We start from the raw sequence: 20,579 nt of genomic DNA on the forward strand, positions 1-20,579 counted from the left end.
ACAAAATAGAAACATACATTTAAGCAATCCTTTGACCATTCCTTTTTATTAATATCCAGAAGATTCATTCCAGAACCATCACTGAAATCAATTGGGGCATATTTTCCAAGGAATAATGAAGCACCAAAACTGCTGACCAAAGATATTCTCTGGCAAAATAGAATAAAAGTAGATGTTTGAGCTTCTCATAAATCTTCACACAACATATTAATATCATTAGTTTTATAACTCTTTTCTACTACTCACCAACTCTGGACTACTACTACTACTACTACCTATTTCTTTATTACCCACAAGGGGCTAAACATAGAGGGGACAAACAAGGACAGACATAGGTATTAAGTCGATTACATCGACCCCAGTGCGTAACTGGTGCTTAATTTATCGACCCCGAAAGGATGAAAGGCAAAGTCGACCTCGGCGAAATTTGAACTCACAATGTAACGGCAGACAAAATACCGCAAAGCATTTCGCCTGTCGTGCTAACACTTCTGCCAGCTCTACTACTACTACCACCACCACCACCACCACCACTACTACTATCTCCACCACTATCACCAACACTACTACCACCAGCACTACTAGCACTACCACTGCTGCTACTACTACTACTACTACTACTACTTTTACTACTACTACTACTACTACTACTACTACTACAGCTACTACTGTTACTACTACTACTACTGCTACTACAACTACTACTACTACCACTGCTGCTACAACTACTACTGCTGCTGCTACCACCACCACCACCACCACCACTACTACTACTACTGCTACTACTACTACTACAATATTGATGGTACATTACAAGGATGAATACAAAAGCAGTGGGGCTTTTACTAAATCTTATGCAGAATATAAGAAAACATGCATGAAAAAACAACAAAAGTACTACACAAAAATTAAGTGAAACATCCTAGAACAGCCACTAGCATCCAGTCAGGGAACCAACAGATCCTGGATTTACTAATATGGTTGAGTTCCCTTTCGCAGCTATCTGAGATGTGCAGATTAAAAGACCCATTTATCTGGCAATGCTCACTATTGTTATTGATTTTTCCGCAAAAATATTTGAGCATAGTACCTTTAAGTGGTACTTAATAAAGTTGATGATGGCTAAAGAGGAAATTATCTACCCTCAATCCTTTCTATTTTCTTCATCTGTCAACTTCTTTTGCCATTGCCTCCAGATACAATAAAACTAACTGCTCTTCTCAGCCAAATAAAAGCAGTCAGATGATGGTGGGTAATTTTCACTATGGCACAGGCAAGGGTGTGTGGTAAGAAGCTTGCTGCCCAACCACATGGTTTCAGGTTCAGCCCCATTGTGTGGCATCATGGGCAAGTGTCTTCTACTATAGCCTCAAGCCAACCAAAGTCTTATGAATGGATGTGGTAGAAGAAAACTGAAAGAAACACGTTGTATGCCAGCATGGAAGGTGAACGTTAAGCAATGATGATGGTGATGATGATGATGATGATTATGATGATGATGATGACGGTGATGATGATGATGATGATGATGTGTGTGTGTGTGTTATTGCATCTGTGATTGTCCCACCACCACCACCACCATCATCACTGCTTGACAACTGGGGCTGGTGAATTTACAGCCCCATAACTTAGCAGTTCAGCAAAAGTGACTGACAGAATAAGTACCAGAATTTAATAAAAAATAAGTACTGGGGTTAACACATTTGACTAAAAATTCTTCAAGAACTGTGCCCCAGCATGGCCACAATCTAATGACTGAAACAACTAAAAGATAAAATACATAAAAGATAGTCTCAGTTGAATAATCATTGAATCACTGTATCAACCAGATTATTGACTGTTGTTATACACCACTGGTTACAATGTGCTTCATGGTATTATTGTAGCTTTCAAATTATGCCAACCTACTTTCTAGGCAGGCAGATCAGCATTATGCCTGTATGGAATGCTAGTCTATCACAGGGTTTCCCATTTACTGCTGAGTGGATAGGAACAATGTGAAATTAAGTGTTTTGCTCAAGAACACAATGCACTGCTGGCCTGGGAATTGAAACCACAATCTTGCAATCATGACTGCAACACCCTAACCATTAGGCTATATATATATATATACAGATTGAATAATATGGAGAACAAAGATAAGTGTCATCAAATACATACCTCAGTGTTGTTATATGATGAGGGGGACTTCTCAAATATTTTAGCAATTTGATTCCCTGTAAAACGTTCATAAGCTCGAGATCCAGTGATTTCAGCCAAATGCTTGGATGATGAAAAAGTAAAAAATTTAAAAAATTAACAAAAGAAATGGTTTGCAGAGACTTTAAAGAGGAGTTCTAATTTAGTTTTATTATGTTAAGCAGCAGAAAGATAAGGGTCTCTCTTGATAGGAGACCAATCTACTGCAAGTAAGATTTAGAGAATCGATCATTCAAAGTGGATGGAGCTTGTAGAAGAAGGAGACCCAAGAAGACATGAGATGAAGTACTGAAGAATGATCTCAGGACACTGAGCCTTACAAAGGAGATGACAAAGGACTGAGATATCTGGTGCCTTGTTGTACTCAAGAAGACATGTTCTCCACAGCAGAAGTGTTAATGCTGTTCCCCCTGATGAAGAGGATTGGCCTGCAAGAGCCCCTGTGTCAGTGTCACATAATAAGCACCCATGCCAGTACCATGTATACCGTAAATCCTCGAGTATAGTCCATCCTTGAGTATAATATGCTGGGGATTTTTAGGGGCTGTACCTCTGAAAAACCTAAACCTTGTGTATAATACGCACCCCTTCTCTAACTTGAGTTGTGCATAATTAAGCCAGCAGCACCTAGTAGAAAAAAAACACTTCCACGCATGCATAATACAATAATGGTGATGTTCTTAACTGTTATATGGGAATGTAAATATGTTTGCAAATTGTTTTTGTTACATGTTATTCTGTGTTCTGAATACTTTTATTTTAATAAATGTTGCTTACTGCAAGTTATGGATGATTCTTTTATGACTTCATTGCTTTCAGGCTTAGCTTAAGGTATTTTCGCGCCTGATATCACAAAATGTGTCTGAATAAACATTGCTGAACAGCAAATAGAGACTTGGACATTGCTTAGAAAATATTTTTCATTTTTAACCTCGTATATAGTATGCACTAGGGATTTTGACCTTTAAATTTTGGGGAAAAAATGCGGATTATACTCGAGGATTTACAGTAATGCACTTGTGCTGGTGCCACATAAATAACATCCATGCTGGTGCTATGTAAGTAGCACCTGTGTTGGTACCATGTAAAAAGCACCCAGCACACACTGTAAAGTGGTTGGTGTTAGGAAGAGCATCCAGCTGTAGAAACAAAACCAAATCTACTGGTTTTCATACATAAAAATTTATCAAACTGCTGAGCTACAAGACATACTGTAGCTGAAAACAAAACGAAATGTCTTACCATAGCACCACCTAGAGCAGCTTCTAACTCTTTGCATTGTTTAGTTGTACTGGCATCCATCCAAATTGGACTATCAGCAACACTAAAGCAATCCTGTTTATAAAAAAGACAAAGAAGCGTTAGTATGTGGTGGCAGGAGGAAGAGGAGGAGGATCTTCATAATGATCTTTAAGATACTTGTTTAGAGAAATCAGCAAACAAATTATTTGCTGATATCTGCCAAACTGATGATGGGATGTCATATGCATGGAGAGCAGTGACAATCGATGTACAGTGATCCCTCGTTTATCGCAGTAGATTGGTTCCGAGACTGGCTGCAATAACTGAATTTCCACGAAGTAGGGACACCATATTTACAGTATTTATTTAATGTGTATTTGGACTTTTAAAACCCTCCCTGTACTGTTAACAACCCACCCATTACAGTAGTCTATTAATAACAAGGACAACTGTTAAGCAATAACACTTTAGATTAAAAAAACATAAAGATTGTTACTGTACTCAACACAAAAGAAGTTGAAGTAAAATTTGAATGATGATGGTGATGAATTTGCTGCGCAGTAGAAATGATGATGATGAAGCTGATGGCAGTGCCCTTTCCTGGGACACCTCTTCCACTCCTTCCAAAGGTGCAACCGTAGTAGTAGCAGCAGGAACTGGCTCTTTTTTGTGAGGCTGCAAAAACATTGTGATAGGAAGTTGCTGCCGCTGCTTCTTTTTCCGTTCAAGGAGCATCTTGTAGGGATTCATGACTTCGTTGACCTTGTTGCAAAATTGCACAGAATGAACCATATCGTCATCCCATTCCTGTAACCCCTCTTTCAATTCTTTAGCTTGGCCAGCTGTTCCAAAGTCAAGCCAGTTTGGTCGACAACTTCTTCCGTTTCTTGTTGCATTTCTTCTTCTTCTTCTTCACTGGCCGACTTTGTCAAGTCTTCGAGGTCTGCATCGGTTAGTGGCTTGGAGTGGCAGTCTAATAATGCATTGATGTCTCTAGGTGTTCATATATATATATTTTAAAAATCCACGAAGTCATGAATCCGCGATAGTTGAACTGCGAAGTAGCGAGGGATCACTGTACAGTCATTTTCCATATGTTCCAGCAGATTCAATCAAGAATATACTAATCACTGTTGTATTTTGCCTTCAGAGAAGAACTTCTTTGAGACAATCTATGTGTGTTCACAACACACTCGATTAATTGATATAAGTGGTCTTTGTGACACTGCAGTGTTTTATCTTGGTTGTTTCTCTTCATTTAAAGCTACCCCTGGATCAGTGAATCTAAACAAGAATATTTTACTTTTGTTTATAGAAATCAGTGAACAAATTATTTGCTGATGCTCACTGATCTCTGTCAAACTGATAATAACATTGTGTAACAAAGTTTTTATTTATTATCTTTGATCAGTAAATATTATTTCCTATTTGCTTCTATCAAAGGAAATTACTATTATTCCCTTTAGACTTTGCTTTTGTGACCTGGACATCAATGTTTTCAAACTGACCTATTTTCCATTACATTTCAGACAGATTCAGCGCTGAGTTGCTGAAGCAGAAATATTGTTATAGCAAATATTCTGCTCAATACCACCGATTTGCTTGTCAGTTGCTTGACCTTAACCACTTGAGCATGTCCCTTAGTGGCTGACAATATGAGCATCTCTGATGATGAGCAGTATCATAGCCATGTGTTGAAAGGGATTCTTTGGTGTTTGAATAAACGTAACAAAGGCAAAATTTGAAGGAAATATTAATCATTTTACATACTTTCTAGGGGTAAGCAAACAGGAAACAACAGTTGCCCGCTGAGGCAAAAATCATGTTACACAGTAACATGGATATACTGTAGAAAGACACAACTCTGTGGTATTTGTCTTGAGAAAGTATCTTGTAAGGACATATTGTGCTAAAGAGCACAACCACTTATCAGTAGCAGACAAAAAGTGTCCAGCACCAAATTTTGGCGTTAGGAAGGGCATCCAGCTGTAGAAACTCTGCCAGATCAAGATTGGAGCCTGGTGCAGCCATCTGGTTTGCCAGTCCTCAGTCAAATCGTCCAACCCATGCTAACATGGAAAGCGGATGTTAAAAAATGATGATGATGATGATGATGATGACTGATACACTGCTGTGCTTTTTGGCATTATACATCTATAAGAAATGCTTTGTCAACATGAATACTACAGTGTTGTGGCTTTAAGGTTTTTTTAAGATTCCTGTTTATAGAATACGGTATATCCTTGTTGAGTAAGATATATATAATGCTATAATGACAAACATATTCACTCTTAATATTTTCTGGCAGATTCAAACATTAATATGCAAACATGTTAACTGTTGTTGTATTTTGTCTTTGGAGAACAACTATTCCTTTCATATAATATGCGTTCCCAATACACTCAATTCATTGAGGTAAGGCTTGCCACCAAGTCTAGCTTGTGCACTCATAACACTCTTGTGTTAACTCTCTCTCTCTATCTCTATCTCTTTTACACTCTCTTCCCCTTCTCTTTATATCATGTAAAGCATGAACGGAGAAATCAACTAGCCAATCAACCAACCAAAATTTAAACTGACTATAATTATTATATAGAAATATAATAAATCTGAAAAATAATAAATATCTCCTTTCTTACCTTTAACTGTTCACAGAGGGAAGAACCAGAGTGAAGACTTTTAAGCCCATTTTCAGCTCCCTTCTTCCAAAAGACACTTCCATGTTGCTTTTAAAAAGAAATAGAATGATTGAAGTAAGGTATTTGTTTAAACTATTTATAGATTGTTGTTTTTTAAATCTTGTGTTACATATTTTATTAAGTCCTCTGCCAAGATACCTTACTCCATTTTGGTGAGGGGTGAAAGTTTATGAGGGTATTTAGTGGATGTGCCAGGTGCAGGCTTGGCTATTTGGTTAAGAAGCTTACTTTGCAACCACATGGTTTTGGGTTCAGTTCCACCACACAAAACCTCGGACAAGTATCTTCTAGGGATTTTTGGAAGTTGTTCGTAGTCTTTGGATTGAAAGACCTCCAAAATAGGCCATTGAGTAAGCACTCAAAATTTCCTTGAATGCAACAATGCTCTTTCCCTCCACTAATCTTCCAAATTACCCAACTGGTAAAGGAATATAAGCACTTGACATTCTAGATACCTGATGGACAATTTTCGTTTACACTTGGTCCAAGGATATAGCTATGTCAAGGAGACAAGCTACAGAAAAACTCTCTCTCTCTCTCTCTCTCTCTCTCTCTCTCTCTCTCTCTCTCTCTCTCTCTCTTTCTGTGTCATGCCTTACAGGCATCAGAAAAAAGGACCTCCATATTAAAGTCTGAAAATTCATGATTCTTCCTGGGAAATATACAGCAGTGGTTTCTCATTGCTTTCTGTCAGTTTATTTACAGATTATTCTGCTATTCTCCTGCCCTCTTGACCTTACCCTTAAAGTACAGGTCCTATTTAACCCTTAAGCAGTGGGGATGGTTCATGTGATATCAAGGCATGTTCACATACTGATGCTACTGTGTGAAGCATATCTAGAGAGCCAGCCCTCCTTTGAGTCTTGTATGCCTTTGCTACAACTCTTCTGCTGTTTGACCCATAACTGGGGCCCTGGGTCAGAGCAGACTTGGAAGTAGTGGTGATTAAGTGGCAACTCCACATTCCTCCAAATTCCTGGGCTCCCAAGCTGGAGCTTCACCACTGGATGCAGCTTAATGTCAAACATGGGGCAAGACTATGATGTTTAGAAAGAAACACCTTGCAAACTAACCAGGAATCTCTGCAGATACCACAATCTCATCACATGACTGTATATCATCAATTACAGTATACATAGTCCACAGGGAATTAGTAGTAAAGGAACTGTCCAGATAATAAAACACATCTCATCTACAAGCAAAATAGCAGATGTTCCAGTCTGATTGGACATAAACCAGAGCATAACAGGGCAGTCAGACTCTCTTACTCTTTTTACTCTTTTACTTGTTTCAGTCATTTGACTGTGGCCATGCTGGGGCACCGCCTTTAGTCGAGCAAATCGACCCCAGGACTTATTCTTTGTAAGCCTAGTACTTATTCTATCAGTCTCTTTTGCCGAACCGCTAAGTTACGGGGACGTAAACACACCAGCATCAGTTGTCAAGTGATGTTGACAACCAATGTTGGGGGGGACAAACACAGACACACAAACATATACACACACATACATATACAATGGGTTTCTTTCAGTTTCCGTCTACCAAATCCACTCACAAGGCTTTGGTCGGCCTGAGGCTATAGTAGAAGACACTTACCCAAGGTGCCATGCAGTGGGACTGAACCTGGAACCATGCAGTTCGTAAGCAAGCTACTTACCACACAGCCACTCTCACTACCTCTGCCTCAACTTTTTACATAGCTCTCTCACAGCTTGTTTCTGGGGAAGATTGTTCATCCTGCTTATAACCTTGATCCAGTTTCTACCATCTGGAAGTCTGGCTTGGACCATAACACAAGAACATTTACAAAAATTTGGGTTCAATGACTCATACTGCTGACCAGTGTAGACTAAATAATAACAATAATTACAATTTCTATATTTTTGCCACAAGAGTGACTGAGGAAGAATCATTACAAGGACAGAGTATATTATACATTAACAGTTAATACATCACAATACAACATAATACATAATTCAATAATACATAATACATATTACAACATAAAACTATAATATATAATACATACATATTATAACATAATGAAAGAAGCAGAAGAACACCAATTGAAGGAAACTCTGAAGAGTACTGGTACAAACCAAAATTCCTGGGAAATGAACAGCCAAGCAATGCACTGTTTGGTGTAAGCAGGAATATCCCATTTTGGAGAGAACAGAATATCATAATGAAACGACATCATAGGAAAGATAGAGCAACTCAATGCCAACCAACACCTAGAGCCCAATGCGATTCTTGCAATAGGCTGTTTAGAGCAAGAACTGAGGCTATTAGCAATTAGAAAGCCCATCATGTGCTGCAGCACAAATGAGCCACCCATACACACTTTGGACTGAAATGTACTAAGTGCTTGAAAATAAGTCCTTGCTGATGGCTATGACATAATACAACTTAATATAAAATATATACATGATACAACATAATACATACATATTACAGCATAATGCAAAAATAATGATGGTGCTTACGCCAATAAGAACTGTTTTTAATTTCATCACAAGGCTAGTAGTAGCTATTTTTTAGAAGACCCCAGTACTTGACTGATACTTTATTTTGTCAAGTACTGGAATATTCAAATACTGGAATAAAAACAATATTAATAAGAGCAAAACAATAACAAGTATCACAAACCTGGCCAGATCCAGATATGGCAGCAACTTTTGAAAAGTCTAAATTATCTGCCTTCAGTTTGTCTAGAAGAAGGTCCAATGCCTAATAAGGATACAAAGCAGAAATATACAGCTAAATATGATTGGTTTTTCTTTTTCCTGATGAGATAAGATATTATTTAATATATTTAATAAAGAGAAGATTAAAATTGATAGAATAGACCTTAGTATGTTCAATTCTAGCAAAATGGGTAAAAAGTAAAGCTGATTACAGTCAGTATTGAAATTAGTGCTCAGAAAGAAGAACATGAATGTTGTTGTATATTTATTCCGGTATTTTCCTGCATCAATTATTTGCCACTTTTAAATATATAAAATGATACCATTGTATTAAAAGTCAGTGTAGTTTATAAATATATATACATAACTGTGTAAAAAAGTGCTGATCTCTAACTGTGGAGGGAACCTGTGGAAGAGGTAGACCAAAGAAGACATGGGACAAGGTGGTGAAGCATGGTCTTCCAATGGTGGTGGTGGTGGTGATATATTTTCATTAATATTTAGCAGAAACAACAGAATCACTCAAGATTTTTATGCATTGACAGTTACCATACTAGTTACAGATCAAAGAGTCGTGGATTTATAGAAATGGTGATATTAATATTTCCCTGGATTGTTCTAGAATAAATTTTAAAAACAATTACAATGTCAGATGTTCCAGTTTGATCAAACATAAACTATGGCAGAACATGATAGTTAAGCAGTAATGATAAATAATAAAGGTGATCTATATGCTCACTACTTCTGTCCAAATGCTTTATATAGCTCCCTCTCAGCTTGTTTCTAGGGAAGACTAGCCATCGTGCTCATAACCATGACCCAGTTTCTATCCATCTAGCTTCTGCTAAATATTAATAAAAACATACATACACCTGTATTTTGAGTTCTATTTTTCCTGTTTGCATCACCATACCTGTATATGCATGTGTATACGTATGTATATATATATATATATATATATATATATATATATATATATATGTGTGTGTGTGTGTGTGTTCCTTCTCGAGTCACACCTGGCTCATAGGGCCGGTTTCCCGGTTTCCTTGGCGTATAGGTTCCCCACCTGGACAGGACGCCGGTCCGTTGCAGGTGAGCTGTAAGATGCAGGAGGAAAGAGTAAGAGAAAGTTGTGGCAAAAGAATCAGCAGAAGTTCACCATTACCTTCTGCTGGAGCCGCGTGGAGCTTAGGTTTTTCACTCGTAAACACACATATCGCCCGGTCTGAGATTCAAACCCACGATCCCTTGACCACAAGTCCACTGTTCTAACCATTAGGCCATGTGCCTCCACATATATATATTACCAGTAACACTGAGGAAGAGGGCTAGATGCATTTTTTGCATAACTGGGCATTAAGCTCATGTAATTGATGTTTTGCACATCTTCTGAAACACACGCACTATGTGTGTGTATATGTGTGTGTGTGTGTGTGGGGGGGGGGTGCGCGTGCACGCACATACATGTGTGTGTAGTGATAAACTAGATTATTTCCTCATACCTAAATGCTTCATGCAGTTGACATTAATCAATTGTATTTGTCAGACTCTAAAAACGTCTAACATAGATGTCTCATGAACACTTTGCATCTTACCACAAAAACACAAATAGGAAATTAGAATGACAAAGGAATAAAAAATTATGTCATGAACTTCATTAGCTTACAGCTGTTTCTGCTATAAGATGGAATGCACTCATAGTTGAATGCTTGAGTATCACCCTATAGCTTCATCAGAGCTTCAACTATAAAGTGCAATTTGCACAAATTGCACTTAATCTTTGAAGCTCTTGCTGTAAAGTATTACATGGTTATTCACATTTTAGAAAAGAAAGTGGGAGGTGATCAGGGTCAAATGTTTGTTTATAATTACCTGGATCCACATTAAAGTGGGTGCTGTCACAGTAACCCCATCTGAGTGGGAATGCACACCACCAGTTGTCCTGTAATGAAAATTGTATAAGAATTACTGAGAGTGCCACAAAATATATTTATTCCATGTAAGTACTGTAATATAGCAGTTAGGATTCATAGAAACAGATGCAGAATTTGGAATAACATAGCAGTTAGTGTCATAAACATAGGAGGAGAGTTAAGGGTGACTTATCTCACTTGTCCACGACTCTGAGGTGTTTTACACTCAGTGCTTAGAGAGTGTATACACTCTGACATGCTATTGCAGCCACCAGAAAATACACAAAGCATATACATTAAGTATATGTAGCTAATAATATCTATTATACTAGAACTGTTTTTATTTTAAATGTAAACAGAAATTAGAGTTCCTAGTCACAGAGAGTTAAGGATAACATAGAAGTTAGGGCTTGCAGACATCATAGAGTTATGGGTAAGGTGAGAGTTAAGGTTCAAAGAAAACAGATTATTTCCAAAGATCTGCTGTTTTATTTCTCCAAACTAAAAACCAAGTTTAAAGAATAAGCATCTCTAAGGCAGCGAAAAGAAACCAATGAACCATGGACAATGAATAAAAAAGATCTAGAATGATTGATAATGATGATGAGGAGGAGGGGGAGGGGGAAGGATGGTGATGGTGGTGGTGGTGGTGATGATGATGATGATGAAGAGGAGGGGGAAGGAGGGTGATGGTTTTTTTAAAGTTTAGTACTTATTCTATCATTCTCATTTGCCAAACCACTATGTCAAGGGGATATAAGCAAACCAACACCAGTTGCCAAGCAGTGGGAGAGACAAACACAAACATAGACATATATTCATACACACACACACACACAAATACACACAAATACACACACGTACATACACGCATATATGACAGCCTTCTGTCTACCAAATTTCACTGACAAGACATTGGTCCTTCACCTTGCATCCGTTTCCATCAGCAAGAGACCTAATTGTGGCATCGTTGCCACGCTGGGTATCTATCGTATGGGCCCATCTGGCAATATTAATTCCCTCACGGCCCAATGCTCGCACTTTAGCCCAAACTCTACACCCCTCATGTTTGGTTTTGAGGTGACGGTCTAATGCCGTTCTCACCGCCAAAACGTGAGATGCAGAGCCCAACCTCAACGCCTCCTCTAAGTTCTTAGCTAATTGCCCTTCTATTCTAGCCCTGTCTAATCTTAGTTGCTTACTAAACCTAATGGACTCGAATCGAATGGCTCTTTTGAGGGCGAACCACCACCGGTTATTAACCACGGCTCTGGTTAACGCCCTCTGCACTAACTCCTTAATCTGACTACGGTATGCCTCACAAGTCAAAATAGACTTGTTCAGCTTCCAGTAGCCGGGTCCTATCTTTAGTGTGCTACCTATGTCCAGTCTACACTTGACCATTCTATGGTCAGTATAGGGCACCTGGACAAGCTGTGAACAACTAAAACTAGACTTATCTCTAGTTCTTATCACTATCCTGTCTAGATAAGACTTGAACCTTCTGTTGCCACTCATCCAGGTCCACTCTGGGACATTTGGATGGTCAAGTCTGTAACGTTCTGCCAGCTGAAACTGCTTAAGCAGATCCACGAGATGTGAGTTCACTTTCCTATGGATCGAGCCAACACTATCGATGTGTACCTCAACGATAGCATTTAAAGTCCCCTAATACTACTAAAGTCTTCGATGTCACGAGAAAGTTCTCTAGGCACCGATAAAAATCAGTTTGGAAACCTCTAGCACAAGGTGCATAGAGTCCGATCAACCTGAAGGCCTTACTGCTGTATGTCACATCAAGGACGACCAGCCCACCTTCAGGGTCCACATAGACTGTACTTGTCTGCAGAGCCAAGCCTTTACGGATCAGTACCACTACACCCCCTCGCCCTCCGGTCTGACCAGGAGACATGATTTTCTCGTAGCCATACCACACAGCCACTCCTGCACCTATGCTATATATAATAACTGTTAGTTATTATGTAAAAACATTGGTGAGAGAGAGAAGGAAAGAGAGAGAGATTCTTTATTATCAAAATACTCATCTGATGGTGGGTGGGGTGAATAAACATTTTAATTTTTTTGATAGGATAGCAGGGTGAATTGGGTATGTTAAATGATGACAATGATGATGAGAAGGAGGATGGTGGTGGCGGCGGTGGCGGCAGCGGTGGTGGTGGTAGTGATGGTGATGGTTGTGATGATGAAAATAAGGGGTTGGAGGAGGTGGACGGTGGTGATGATGATGATGTCATCATTGTAAATTACTTACTTAAAATCAGGCAAGTCTTCATCAAATCGCACTGCATTTTCCTTGAGAATCACCAAATCTTCATTAATGGCAATGACCTTCAGCTGGAATGATATTATTATTATTGTTATTATTATTATTATTATTATTATTATTATTGAGTGAGAGAGCAGCACATGCCATCAAATTGACACTCAGGTGCAAATATAAGAAGCCTAATATACTCAGCATGACCACCCATCTGATAAGAGTACACCAGGCACATGCATCACAACCATATGTGCATGACATGGTGATCTCATATCTAGATAGTCTGCATATGACCTTGCAGGTGTAGCCCAATGATAATTTTCTTCAAGTACAGTAGCCCATCCCACTCAAAAGTTCCCTAAATAAAGTTTATTTAAGGATGATAAATGAAACATGTATGTTTCGAGAGGTTTGAATAATTCATTATTCAAACCTTGAAGAATTCCTCTCAACACACAGCTATGATGCTCCCCCATAACTTCTGCTTATCATCATAGATGCACATATCATCAGCCACTAAGGGACATTGTCAACTGGTTAAGGTCAAGCAAATCGGTGGTAATGAGCAGAATATTTACTGCAGCCCATCTTTCATACCAAGGCAAAACATGTACATGATAACACTTCCAATCAGTTAAGATCAAAAACTATGAGAATCACTGCCTGGTACTGCATCAAGGCATTCCGGGAGGGCAAGGCAATTTTCTTTTGTCTAGTGGCTGTAGCGAAAGAGTGGTATGGTGGACCCGTTTGAAAGGGCTAACGTCAGACACTTTCCTCTTTGGCCAAGGCCTCATCAACTTTTTCAAGTTCCACTTGAAAAGGAAGATGAGAGAAGAGAGGGAAGTGCTGTCTCGTAGCAAATTTATTAAAAGGTGGGTGAATGTCGGAAAAATGGCCAGTATGAACCGACCAATTCTGAGATTACACCTGTAAAAACAAAGATAATATAAAAGGAGAAGGGGCTCTCCACCCTTTTATGGGTTTTTCCACGAGTAACCTTTTGAAGCACCTCCCCCTATTGGGAGTTTTATTTGTTATATTTTTCATTGTTATTTGAATGTTTACACGGACCTTTCTTTTTCACAAAACCCTTTGTACTTTTCGTCCTGTGTTTGTCCTTACATGTTTTTTGATGTATGTTAGCCTTTCTGGCCAATAAACTAGAATTATTATTATTATTATTATTATTATTATCATTATCATCATTATGGCTGCCATATTGTGAAGTCATGGAAATTTGGTGCTCCATAAGCTGAAAAAGTATTTGTAATCTTTTTGGCCTTCTAAGGCCCCATATTTTCATTTTTATTGTTACTATTTCATTTTTATTATTGCAGGGGTTGCACATCAATAATTTTTGAACGGCAAAAGCAAATATTTTACAATTTTCCGTAATTATTTAAAAATGGCTGATAAATAAACCATCTTAATGTTCAACAAAGGAACATGCCCCTTGGAAAAAATTGAGAATGAGGATAAAATTGAGAATAAGAACATCACAATAGCCTAAACTTAATGACATCACTGAGGTGAATAATGTTTGTATTGGTGCTTCTGGTGTGAATGCCAAGCAGTACAGCATGTCATTACCAAATTTCTGACAGAGCGAATTGCATCATGGTGCTGTTTTTTTCAAAAAAGGTACCTTACTGGCCCTACTATACTGTGCAGCTGACAAAATCAAAAACAATGTGCATGTGCACATGCACAGAGCAGGGATAGAGAATATGTGTAGACGGTGAGGTGAATAAACTCTCATCTAAATTATTTAAAAATGAAGATAACACTGACATTTCATTTTAACAGATATTTTCTTTTATTCTTTTATTTTTTTTTTACAAGGGAAAAGGTGATGCTTTAGATACAAATAATTACAGAGGTATCAAGTTGTTGGATCAGGTAATGAAGGTCACGGAGAGGGTCATGGTCCAACTAATTAGGGAGAGAGTCAGTTTGGGTTCATGCCAGGGAAAAGCACCACTGATGCTATATTTCTGGTAAGACAGCTGCAGGAGAAATACCTAGCCAAAGATAAACCTCTGTACCTGGCTTTCATTGACATGGAGAAAGCCTTTGACAGGGTCCCCCAATCCCTTATCTGGTGGTCAATGAAGAAACCAGTGATAGATGAATGGTTAGTGAGAGCTGTGCAAGCCATGTACAGGGACGCTGTCAGTAAGGTGAAGGTTGGCAATGAGAACAGTGAAGAATTCCGGGTGGAGGTAGGGGTCCACCAAGGTTCAGTCCTCAGCCCCCTCCTATTGTCCTCCAGACAATAACAGAGAAATTCAAGACAGGATGCCCCTGGGAGCTCCTCTATGCTCTATGATCTTGCTCTAATTGCTGGGTCACTATCAGAACTAGACGAGAAGTTTCAAGTGTGGAAACAAGGATTAGAATCGGAGGGCCTTAGAGTCAACCTAGCTGAAACCAAAGTCCTAATAAGTAGGAAGGCAGGCAAACCACAAATCCCTTCAGGTTGATGGCCCTGCTCAATCTGTAGAAAAGGCATATGTAGAAACTCTATAAGATGTACCCAGTGTAAGCTATGGACCCATAAGAGGTGCAGCAATATCAAAGGAAGGCTAACTGGGAAGATAGTTTTTGTATGTGACAGATGCTCAGGAGCAATAAACACTGAAAATGTGCAGAGAACAACTTCCACCACATTCCAAGGAGAAAAACTAGAAGTAGTTGATAGCTTCCATTACCTAGGTGACTAAGTCAGTAGTGGGGGAGGGTGTGCTGAAAGTGTAGCTGCTAGATTAAGAATAGCCTGGGCAAAGTTCAGAGAGCTCTTACTTCTGCTGGTGACAAAGGGCCTCTCGCTCAGAGTAAAAGGTAGACTGTATGGTGCACGTGTACAAACAGCCATGCTGCATGGCAGTGAAACATGGGCTGTGACTGATGAGGACATGCATAAGCTCACAAGGAATGAAGCCAGTATGCTCCGATGGATGTGTAATGTCAGTGTGCATACTCGACAGAGTGTTAGTACCTTGAGAGAAAAGTTGGGCCTAAGAAGCATCAGATGTGGTGTGCAAGAGAGATGACTGCACTTATATGGCCATGTGGTGAGAATAGATGTGGATAGCTGTGTGAAAAAGTGCCACACCCTAGCGGTTAAGAGAACCTGTGGAAGAGGTAGACCCAGGAAGACTTGGAATGAGGTGGTAAAGCATGACCTTCGAACATTTGGCCTTTGGAAATATGCTGTGCTTGTGAAGACTCGGAAAGCCCAAGTGAGACCCCATCTGCTTCGCCAGACCTCAGTCAAATCGTCCAACCCATACTAGCATGGAAAGCAGACATTAAATGATGATGATGATGATGATGAAATCGACCCCAGCGGACATTAAATGATGATGATGATGATGATGAAATCGACCCCAGGACTTATTCATGGTAAGCCTAGTACTTATTATATCAGTCTCTTTTGCAGAACCACTAAATTATAGGGACATAAACACACCAGCATTAGTTGTCAAGCGATGGTGGGAGGACAAATACAGACACACAAATACACACACGATGGACTTCTTTCAGTCTCTGTCTACCAAATCCACTCACAAGGCTTTGGTCGACCCGAAGCTTTAGCAGAAGGTAGTTGCCATGCAGTGGGACTGAACCTGGAACTATGTGGTTGGGAAGTAAGCTTCTTATCACACAGCCACTCCTGCACCTATGATATATTTACCAAAATTACATAAAAATATCTTGAAATACTAAAGAGTAAATTTATTCAATAAAATTGCCAATGACTTCAACCACGGTCTCGAGATAACTCGAGATAACTCTTCTGGATGGTCTCCTTGTTTAAGTAGGTGAATGCTACCATAATCCTTACCTTCAGTTTATCTTTGGAGTTACAAAGAGTTTTGTTGGCCTCTCACTCAACTGTGCCCCACGCATAATAAAGAGAGTTGCAGTCTAGAGAGTTAGGTGGCCAGATGTTAGGTGGCCAGATGTTAGGGGTGATGTGGTCACAGAAATTGTCTGACAGCCAAGACTGGGTTTTCCAGCTTGTGTACCATCATGCAAAGTTCTGTTGCCAGACATAGGGTCTTCTAGCAGACACCCAGGGTAGCACTATCTTCTCCAGGCACTTGATGTAGACCTCTGTGTTGAGTCTGAGGCCATGTGGGAAGATGAATGGAGGCATAACATCACCATCACTAGTGATCATTCCAAACACTATGATATTGACTGGATGTTTGAGTTTTATCACTCTTGGTACATGTCTTCAGATTGACACTCAAACATTCTGAAATGTTTGTATTGGTGCTTCTGGTGTGAATGCCAAGCAGTACAGCATGTCATTTCAAAATTTCTGGCAGAGCAAATTGCATCATGGTGCTATTTTTCTCATAGATGGTGCCTTACTGATCCTACTATACTGTGCAGTGGACAAAATCAAAAACAATGTGCATGTGCAAAATTAAAAATATAAAATGGCAACAATTTACCCATCATACCCTGTATATATACATACATATATATATATATATATATATATATATATACTAGACTACCCATGACCCATTGGGTTATCAATATTTCAAGTTACCCCGCCAAAAAAAAACATGTATCTCAGGAACCCGTGGTTCAATTTATGCAAAACTTATTCTATTCTGTTTGTATTCACATTTCAATGCTACCTTACTTTCAAAATACTTTCTCATTATACACTGGTTAGCTGTATCAAATTACAGGTAAGCCGGCACGCAAACAAGCCTATAAGCAGACAATCATAAAGGTACCCAAAAAAACCCCACATATCTTGGGAACCCATGGTCTAATTTATGTGAAACTTGTCTTATTCCATTTGTATTCCCATTTCAGGGACACCATACTTCCAGAGTATTTACCCATTATGCTCCAACTTGGCTGTATTAAATCACAGGCAAGCATGCATGCAAGCAAGTCTGCAAACAAAACTACCCAGGTGTTCACAGTAAAAGACAATAACTCTAGGATTCACTGCATATCTTGGGAATCCGTGGTCTGATTTACACGAAACTTGTTTTATTCTTTTTGTATTCACATTTCAAGTGTACCTTACTTTCAGAGTATTTTCTCACAATGCACCAGTTTGGCTGTATGAAATTACAGATAAGCACACAAACAAGCAAACACAGACTTTTAGTATTATATGAATATATATGTAGTTTTTTTTTGTACTGATTGATATATGACAATTTGTGTGTTGAATAAAGCCTGTTCACTCTTTGGGCTACCTAGTATCATCCATGGTTGGGGTATATTTCTGCTGGATCTACATCAGGAATTCTGCAGTTTTAGTTGAGATAATAATAATTGATGAAGGAAATAGAAGCTAGTGCTAAATCTATCTTCCATTTCCTTCATCAACTATTATTTCCTCCACCTTTGCTAAGGTGGAGGTATTGTTTTCAATCATGTTTGTTTGTCCATGGACAAGATATCACAAGAACCACTGGATGGATTCTGATGATGCTTTCAGTGATGTTTTGCCTTGTGACTGGTATGAACTGATTAGATTTTGGGACCAATCCAGTACCGAACAAGAATTCTGGATTGTTTTTCATATTTTCTTTACATGTATATGCAAAATTTCACATAGTTCTCTCGTACATGCACACACATACACACATATATTCACACATTTTCAGTGTTGAACAAGACCATCTCATTTCCATTGTGCACACACATATGCATGCAAACATACCTCTCTTTTACACACACATATACTCACACTTCAAATGCTGTTTATTTGCTTTTTTACTCCTTCCTTCATTATTCATCTATCATCCCTTCCTTTCTCATTCATACAATGCTCTCTTTGCCATTTATCTCCTCTACCTTTACCTCTCACTCCAGCTCTATTTTACACACAAATATATATGTGTGTATATATATAATATATATACACACACAATAAATAAAAAGACAACACTCATTAATATATTAGGAGTTTATACATACATTTTAACACTTTACAGTGTACTTTCATATATAGATAATTCTATACATCAATCAAAAACAACAGGATTACTAAAGGAAGAATGGAATTTAAGAGAAGAGAAAACCACAATGTCTCATGATATTCATTGAAGGATTTTATTTCAGATATTTTCATTTTAAAAATCGTCTCCAGTTAATCGTTGAGAGGACGTTGGTGTTGCATTGGCAGAGGTTTGCATTCTTTGAGTGCTCTTGTTATTATTGCTGCTACATTCTGAGTTCAAATTCCGCCAAGGTCGACTTTGCTTTTCATCCTTTCATGGTCGATAAAAATAAGTACCAGTTGAAAACTGGCATCAATGCAACCGACTCATCCCCTCCCCACAAATTGCTGCCCTTGGGGCAAAATTTGAAACTGTTATTATTATTATTATTAGTATACATATACACAATCACACATGCATGTGGTTTAGATACATACATACAGTGACAAACACTTTGGTGAAAGTTAGGTGGGGGAAAGGGCAAAACGTTTGTATGGTCATTATGACTGTTTCAGAGATAAGAGAGGAATTATAGAGCAATGGCCTATGCATTGGTCAGTTAAGTACATGAGTGTGTTTATGCATTTGTGTCTATAGGTAAGCGTCCTTGTGTGTCACTTTGTACAGACAGAAAAGAGGTTAATGACCACTGCAGCTGTTGTTTACATTTTTATACCCAAAATAATCAGAGGAGATAATAAGGAATTCAGGATATGTATATATATATATATATATATATATAGGCATAGATCAGTGGCTCCCAACCTAGGGTCTGCAAAGGTAGTACTGGGGGTCTGTGAACTAAATTTAAAATCCAGCATGACCGCGGCCTTCGGGCTAAAACATTTTTAAGGATTTAAGGATATATATATATATATATATATATATATATATAAGTATGTATATATATATATCACATACTGAATTTAGAAATAGGAGTTAAAATTCCTTTTCTGCTACTATAAGAATTTCCATGACGGTAACTTACTTTCTTACGAAGTCAAAGAGAAAAGCAATGAATCAACATGACCAGGATTAACTATATACGCGTTTCGAGATTAAAGTGATTTAAATTTTACTTACTTCTCTCTTCAGTATAGTATTTCCAATTATAAAATTTAAAAGTGCTAGGGCTGAATATGCACACAATCGAGCGACATCATGTAACAGATGTCCAACCAACAATTCCAAAATTTACAGAGCCAAATGTGAATACACTATTCAAACTCAATACTCACGTGTGTGCTACAAGCAATACCGCAGAAAACTGCAGTATTCTATCATGGAGTAAATAATAATTTTGAATTAATAATAAAAGGGTAAAAATTTATTAATTCAATTAATTAATTAATTAATCAATAATTTTACCAAGTAGATCAGTACCTTAAAATAACCTTTATAGGTAAAATTATCCACATAATACTATACTGAAGAGAGAAGTAAGTAAAATTCAAATCACTTTAATCTCGAAACGCGTATATAGTTAATCCCGGTCATGTTGATTCATTGTTTTTCTCTTTGACTTCGTAAGAAAGTATGTTACCGTCATGGAAATTCTTATAGTAGCA

General features: G+C 38.3%; 1 protein-coding gene across 1 annotated transcript in view; it reads right to left on the bottom strand.

The window, feature by feature from the left end:
- LOC115210325 (xylulose kinase) overlaps window positions 1-20,579 on the bottom strand; it is a 74,954-nt gene that overhangs the window by 23,396 nt on the left and 30,979 nt on the right. The window contains exons 2-8 of the mRNA XM_029778851.2: window positions 13,013-13,095; window positions 10,700-10,769; window positions 8,790-8,870; window positions 6,081-6,167; window positions 3,442-3,534; window positions 2,161-2,262; window positions 18-149 (exon numbers count right to left, since the gene is read on the bottom strand). Coding sequence (XP_029634711.1) covers window positions 18-149; window positions 2,161-2,262; window positions 3,442-3,534; window positions 6,081-6,167; window positions 8,790-8,870; window positions 10,700-10,769; window positions 13,013-13,095 — 648 coding nt within the window. The remainder of the gene's footprint in view (window positions 1-17; window positions 150-2,160; window positions 2,263-3,441; window positions 3,535-6,080; window positions 6,168-8,789; window positions 8,871-10,699; window positions 10,770-13,012; window positions 13,096-20,579) is intronic.

The sequence above is a fragment of the Octopus sinensis genome, linkage group LG4 (assembly GCF_006345805.1).
Source record: "Octopus sinensis linkage group LG4, ASM634580v1, whole genome shotgun sequence".
Lineage (NCBI taxonomy): Eukaryota > Metazoa > Mollusca > Cephalopoda > Octopoda > Octopodidae > Octopus > Octopus sinensis.